The sequence below is a fragment of the Portunus trituberculatus genome, chromosome 13 (assembly GCF_017591435.1).
Source record: "Portunus trituberculatus isolate SZX2019 chromosome 13, ASM1759143v1, whole genome shotgun sequence".
NCBI classification, from domain to species: Eukaryota; Metazoa; Arthropoda; class Malacostraca; order Decapoda; family Portunidae; genus Portunus; species Portunus trituberculatus.
The window spans coordinates 5,761,781-5,769,280 of NC_059267.1; the positions used below are offsets into that span (position 1 = coordinate 5,761,781).

Genomic DNA, 7,500 nt, shown 5'->3' on the forward strand with positions numbered 1-7,500 from the left:
ATCGAACACTACCTTTAGAGAATCAAACACTACTATAAGAGAATTCAATCTTTTAAGAGGATCCAACCTTTTACTGGTTGCACGAGACTCTCAAGCAAAATTAGAATCGATAATTAAAGGGAATCCTACACTATTTTAAGGGAATCAGATCTTTTTTAAGGGGATCAGTTACCTGTCCTCTCAGCCAAGGCTAGGGGAAGTGGGTTCTATATATATAAGCAAAACGTTCTGTAATGCCAAGGTTGTGCGCCGCCGCTGAGAAAATATCGACCTGGTCCTACTCGTGTGTGTGTGTGTGTGTGTGTGTGTGTGTGTGTGTGTGTGTGTGTGTGTGTGTGTGTGTGTGTGTGTGTGTGTGTGTGTGTGTGTGTATTTCTTCTGGACCTGAAAATGCTTATTGAATTATGAGGTCAGGTATGTTCGGTTCTAAGTCTCTCTAAAGTGTGTGTGTGTGTGTGTGTGTGTGTGTGTGTGTGTGTGTGTGTGTGTGTGTGTGTGTTTGTGTGTCTGCGTGTGTGTGTGTGTGTGTCTCCTGGTACCTAAAAGAGAAGACACGGAATTGTTGTTATTACTATTATTGCTGTTATCATTATCTTTATTATTGTTGTTGTTATTGTTGTTGTTGTTGTTGTTGTTGTTGTTGTTGTTGTAGCCAGAGGGGTAAATCATTCATACAGAGTGATAAAGAAAGCCAGCATTTAGGTATATATATATGTTTATATATTCATATATTTCCATATCTTTATATACCATAAGTTTTTACGAAAAATTATAAATTAAATGGTTTGGTGGGTGGGCGAGGCGAGTACAGCCCCGCCCACGCCCACACCTCACAACTTCCCTCGGTACAATGAGGGAGAAAGGAGAGGGGGGAGGCGAGGGGGTGGAGGGGAGATAAGTGGATGAGAAGGGGAATAGGAATGTGGAAGTCTCCCATTCCCCGCAGACTATTTCTCCTCCTCCTGCTCCTGCTCCTCCACCCCATGCGCGGTCCGTCCCCCCTCTCCACATACAACACTGCACATTACAGTGACATTATAGATTAGAAGCGCAGGTAACATGATACTCGGCGACGGTGGTGTAATGTCTAGTAGTAGTACATGGTAGTCGTACACTGTAAAAATGATACAAATACATCTTGGTGTTGTTCAGGAGCGTCTACCAAATTGTTTGTCCCTCCCAGACTCCTAAAATAGAGTCTGGTTCTCCTTTTTGTGTGTGTGTGTGTGTGGGGGTTGGTTGGTTTTTTGGCATTTTCTTTTGTCTTTACTGAAAAAAAGTTTGTTTTGTTGGCTTCTGTTACTCTTGACTCACTAACGAAGCCTTTGGAGGAGGAGGAGGAGGAGGGGGAGTGGATGGAGGAGGCCGGAGTGATTGACAAAACACTACCACTAACTATAACACTGTATCGCTTACTGCACGACTGGAAGCTGCCTCGCCACTCCCTCCCCCACTCCCCTCTCTCTCTCTCTCTCTCCTTTCCGCCTCTGTCTCTCTCGGACGGTCATCCAAACTGTTCCTGTCCTCCTCCCCTCCCGGCGGTGTGCTTCACGCGGCACTCACACAAACACTCAGGTATCAGTTTATCACAATGCACAGTGTCTGTTGCCTCGTCAACAGTCACAGCGGGTCACGCCTCTCGCGGGGAGGTTTGGGTGGCGATGGTGGTAGCGGTGGAGGGTGGTGGTGGTGGTGGTGGTGATGCCAATGTGTTGGGTTGGTCACAGTCTGTCGCTCCCGGGCCAGCACCTGACTGGCCGGTGTCCTCTAGCGATATGAAGCCCTCAGAGTCGACGAGCTACGGTGCTCTAGCGGCGGGACGAAGCGACGCACCTCCTCTACTGACGCAGCTACAGCAGGAGTGAACACGGCCTCCAAGGCGCCGGGAACATGGAAGGGTGCTGGGCGGCGGTGGTGCGACGGTCTCCGCGGAGCGAACAACAAAGAGCTGCGAAAATCCCCGACAGGGACGAGAGGGTGAGATTCAGGGAGAGGCGCAGGGCAGCTTAGAGGGGAGGTCTCTTGGGCTCCTCCTCCAGGTTGAGGGAGGGCACGGCCAGGGACAAGGATTTGGTGAGGGTTCCCTTGGCTGCGGGCTTAGGGGGCTCCTCCTCCATGGGGCTGTCGTCGTCGTCGTCGTCCTCCACAGAGCTGAGGGTGATGCCCGGGTTGAGCAGGTCGTCCTCGATGCTCATGTCCGAGAGGCGCTCCAGCAGCACCTTCTCGCTCACCAGGCCCTTCTTCCGGTAGCCCTTCACGTGCTTCACCTGGCCGTTCACCTGGCCAGATCCGTTCATCTGGTTCTGCTGTGTCTCCGTCTCGTTGGCCATCTCTGCGGGTGGGGTCAGGGTGGCGGCGAGTACAAGTGAGTGAGTGAGTGCGATGGTGTGCGGCGTGCGGGAGAGTGGCACTAGCCGGGGGGGCGCTGCTCGGTGCCGAGTGTTACAAGTGCCGAGTGAAGGGGCGGCGGCAGCGGGAGTGTGTGTACCCTGGCGAGCGGCGCGTCTGACTGGCTGAGGTGCGGGCCGCGCGGCGCTATATACTGTGGGCCGCAGCTGTCCGGATGTTGCCTGTAGCTGAGTCTGTGGCCTGTGAGCAACTGAAGGCTGCGCGGCGATGCGGGGAGTTGGGCGCCGCGGGGGGCGGGGGATCGGCCTGGACCTCCCCCGTCCGTCGACACGTGCGCACAGAGGCGCGGACTGGCCGGGGCGAGGGCGAGGACGCGGGGTGGAGGAGGGGGCGGGGGCAGCGCCCCTCCGCCTCGCTCACTCAGACTCTGACGCAATGGTGGCGGGGCCTCGTGTTGCTGTTGTTGTTGTCTGTGGTGTTGCTGTGCGGCCGTGGCAGGCCGCACTGTCACCGTGAATAACACGCAGGGGTCGGGCGGCCCCGGGGATCCGCGGGGCACCTGCTGCTGGGGAGCCTCCGCTGAAAACCGGCGTGACCTGGGCGGAGGCCTCGGGTGTCTGTCCCGCCGCGGGGCTGAGGGTTGGTGGCGGGGCCGGCTGGTGCGGGAGGCTTCGTGTTCACACAGCACGGAACTCTGTACCAGCAGGAGGTCACACAGGGCGGGGGCGCGCGGCTCCCTGCGGCCGGGGACGGGATGGGGACGTGGGAACCTGGCGGGCAGGTGACTTCCCGGTCTGTGGGAGTTAGCGTCATTGTCCGCGCGGCCCCGGTCACGTTGGGCGGCCACGGGCGTGCGTGCAGGGGGGACCGGGGCCCTGGTGCCTGTTATGGCATGAGTACACCGAGGGGCTTCCCTGCCACGCCGCCGCGCCGCCAGCAGCTGCTCCACCCGCACCAGGTAGTGGCGGGCCGGGCTTTCACTGTCCTCCTTGGCGGCACGGGCGTGGGCGTCACGGGCTGCCACTCGCCGCCCCGTCACCTGCAGCCCTGCCCGCGCCCTCTCCTCGCACTGGGCCAGCAGGAAGCTTGACACCAGCTTCACCTGCTGGTGCCGGGCTGTGGCCTGGCGGAGGCGCTGCACCACTGACCCCTTGGCCTGCTGCTGCTGCTGCTGCTGCAGGGGCGTGCCCTCCGTCACGGAGCAGCGTGACTCATCAGTGTGGCAGGCGTGGGTTGACCCTTCCGCGGTTGACCTTGCCCTGGGGAACGCCGCGTGAGGCGCGCGGCACAACATCGATGACGTAGCGTTGACGTGTTGGGCATCGGGTGACGTCAGCGGCAGCGTGCAACCTCCAGAGGCGGCGGGGCACCGCGTCAACGCGCTTCCTGTCGGCGACGTGTGATGATGAGACACTTGTGTTTACTTCCTGTGTGTGTGTGTGTGTGTGTGTGTGTGTGTGTGTGTGTGTGTGTGTGTGATATCATTATCATCATCCATTACTAATACTTATCAGCACATTAGCACATATGGCCGAAGTGAGTTGCACCACCAACAATAACTGTAATGGTTACTGCGCCAGGATCCACAACAACAAAAACAACAACAACAACAACAACAACAACAACAACAACAACAACAAGCACCAGAAAGCGAGTCGTTGCCTGTCCTTTGTCGTCACCGATTTGATGAGGATGAAATGGCTCTTCTTTCGCAGTTAATGGAAATCAATACTCTCTCTCTCTCTCTCTCTCTCTCTCTCTCTCTCTCTCTCTCTCTCTCTCTCTCTAGATAAGTGATAACAGAAAAAAAAATCACCGATCAGAGAGAGAGAGAGAGAGAGAGAGAGAAACTTCTACTAATCTTAACTGTAATTCGAGTTTCCCCGAGAAGCCGAGGCAAGGCTCCAGGAACCAGCAGTTAGCGGTGTGTTGCCTTCGCACCGCCAAAGCTGAGACGCTGCCAAGTCTGCCCCAGCCTGCTTCCGTCTCGAGGAGGTGGTGATGGTGGTGGTGGTGATGATGTGGGCGGTGGTGACTTCTAGAGAGAGAGAGAGAGAGAGAGAGAGAGAGAGAGAGAGAGAGAGAGAGAGAGAGAGAGAGAGAGAGAGTTTTCATGTAATATTTGGGATTTGTTACTTCTGGTGCTACTACTACTACTACTACTACTACTACTACTACTACTACTACTACTACTACTACTACCACCATTACTCTGATTACCACTACCTTTCTAACTAGAAAACAACAAAAATAACAACAATAAGAAGACGAACAATAATAATAAACGATATCTTGCTCTCTCTCTCTCTCTCTCTCTCTCTCTCTCTCTCTCTCTCTCTCTCTCTCTCTCTCTCTCTCTCTCTCTCTCTCTCTCTCTCACAGTAATCACCACCTGGCAATTTCTAAGCGGACACACTCACCACCACCACCACCACCACCACCACCACCAGGACTGACTCATCATCCTCGGCCTCCTCTCATCTTCCCAGGGCTTGTGACTCACCACCACTCACCACGACTCACCACCACTCACCAGCACCTCCACCACCACCACCACCACCACCACCACCACTACCACCACCACCACCTTCACCACCCAGGCGTTTAGAATGACGATATTAGCGAAAGTACGCCATTTACATTTTTTTCTTCTTTTTCCCGCTTCCTTTTCTTATAATTTTGTTTGTGTTTGTTTTCTTGTTTTGTTTTGTTTTTGTTGTTTTTGTTTTGTTTCATTCATTTTCTTGTGTTTTTTTCTTTCTTTTTTTTTACGCTTTTTTTTTTTTTTTTTTCTCTGTACATCCATTTTTTTTATTTTTCCTTCTTTTTTTTTTTTCATGATTATTCGTGTGTGTGTGTTTTTTTTTTTTTCTTATTTCTTTCTTTACCTCATTATTGTTTTTCGTGCTTTTTCTCTCATCTTATTTTTATTATTTTTCTCTTTTTTCTCTCTCTATCACTTTCATTTCAAACTTTCCTTTCTCTTTACACTTCCATTTACTTCTATTTCAACATTTTCCCATTTTTTCTTTTTTTTTCAGTTTCTTTCATCCATTGTGTTCTATTTTGATCCCCTTATGACGTTTCACTGGCTTCCTTTTCCACGTGGTACTTTCCAAAATTTTCCTATCTGACGTTTATCCTTTCCGTGTATTTTCCTTTGTTTTCCTTTGTGTTTTTCATGTTTTTTTATATTTTTGTGAAGTGGAGGCGGTGACTGTTTCGTGTTTTCATTTTTGTGCTGTTCTATTTTCAACATCCTCTCCTCTTACTCTCTTATTTTTCTCTTTTTTTTATTTATTAACATTACTACTGCTACTGCTACTTCTACTGCTACTTCTGCTGCTACTTCAACTGCTAATGTTACTACTTTACTACTACTATTACTACTACTGCTACTACTACTGCTATTTCTATTGCTACTGCTACTACTATTACTACTGCTTCTACTTCTTCTGCTACTACTACTACTACTACTACTACTACTACTACTACTACTACTACTACAACAAACGTCAACATCAACATCATCATTATTATCAACAACAACAACAACTACAACTACAACTACAACTACAACTACTACTACTAATACTACCACTACTACTACTACTACTAGGACATATGAACGTTGAAATAAGAGTGGTCATAATGAAAGAGATAAATGAATGAGTGAACAAATCCATTACTCATTCTCTGTGTGTGTGTGTGTGTGTGTGTGTGTGTGTGTGTGTGTGTGTGTGTGTGTGTCGCGAATGTTAAGCAGAGTAACCACAGCAGTAAAAGACTTGCGTGACTAATTCGATAACCTGTACTCATGTCATTCCAATCAGTTGGCGAATTAAATATTAAACAGTTGGCGTTCATGTAAAAGAGTTGAATCACAGTTTACTTAATTGAATCATGGTGAGTCATTAGCAGTCAGTCAGGTGGTTAGTCAGTTAGTCATTTAGTCAGTTAGTCAAGCAGTTTACGCACGCATCACACCACCTTGAGAAAGCGTCTTACGTATTTAATGACAACAAGGACACGTACGTACAAAGGACAAGACGTAAGAGGAAATGACAATGGCATCACTAGAGGAAAAAAGTAGAAATGGGAAAGTGTAGGATTTAATAGGGTGTGTGGGATATAAATACACCAAAGACAAGGAAAATGCTATAACGAAGAAAAATAACTGATTGAATGGAAAGGTTATTCAAGAAAGAAGAAAAATATGAGAAAAAAAAACATATCCGAATAAAGCAAAGGAAAAAGAACTGAAGAATAAGAAGGAAAAAGAAAGTATTGAATATAAAGAACAATAGGAAATAGGAAAGAAATATACATCACTAAAAAGAAATAAAAAACACGGAAAGAAAAAAAGCGACATTATTTAAAAGAAAAAACACATCAAAACACGTCAATTTTCTACTTTTACCCTTCATGCATTTTTTATAGCAGAGTTTACCAACCAAGAGTACCTACCTTACTTTTACCTGGCAACACCTGCACCTCGCACACCTGGCGGCCCGCGGGATGCCAGGTGACGTTATAGAGGGCTTGCGTAACAGAGAGATGGAGAAAGAGAGAGGAGGGGGGACGGGAGAAGATAGAGAAAATAAATAAGCGAAAAATTCCAGATAGAAATTCAATATCTTCTAAAGTGAAGGATTTGGATTAATGAAAACCAGGAGGAGGAGGAGGAGGAGGAGGAGGAGGAGGGGGAAGAAGGATGCGTGGGAAGGGAGAAAAGAAGAGAGGAAAGAATGAATGCGTGGGAAGGGAAACATTTATAGAAATAGATAGGAAGAACAGATAACAAAAGGAGGAGGAGGAGGAGGAGAAGGAGAGGAGGAGGAGGAGATAAGGAGGAGGAGGAGGAGGAGGAGAAGTCAGGTATAGATAGAGAGAGAGAGAGAGAGAGAGAGAGAGAGAGAGAGAGAGAGAGAGAGAGAGAGAGAGAGAGAGAGAGAAGGAACAAAGGTGATAAAATAAGGAAAAATATATCGGTGAAAGAATAAAAGTAAGAAGAAGAGGAGGAGGAAGAAGTGGAGGAGGATATCAATAGAAGTGTGGAGGAGGAAGAAGAGGAAAAAAACAGGAGGAAGAGTGAGAGAGGAAAAGAGACAAAAGCGTGGGTGGAAGGAGAGGGAGATGAGGGGAGACTGA

The 7,500-nt window shown here is 48.9% G+C and overlaps 1 protein-coding gene across 1 annotated transcript; it reads right to left on the minus strand.

Annotated features, from left to right (window-relative positions):
- Positions 1–697: 697 nt before the first annotated feature.
- LOC123503092 (translation initiation factor IF-2-like) lies at positions 698–4,374 on the minus strand. Its single transcript, XM_045252518.1, has 2 exons — positions 4,217–4,374; positions 698–3,735 (listed from the first exon to the last, which is right to left on the minus strand). Exon 2 carries the CDS (start codon positions 3,641–3,643, stop codon positions 2,411–2,413), a length of 1,233 nt encoding a protein of 410 aa, XP_045108453.1. The 5' UTR covers positions 3,644–3,735; positions 4,217–4,374; the 3' UTR covers positions 698–2,410.
- Positions 4,375–7,500: the final 3,126 nt, after the last annotated feature.

Coding starts and splice junctions, on each gene's coding strand:
- LOC123503092 (XM_045252518.1), bottom strand. CDS start 3,643: ATGTTGTGCCGCGCGCCTCACGCGGCGTTCCCCAGGGCAAGGTCAACC.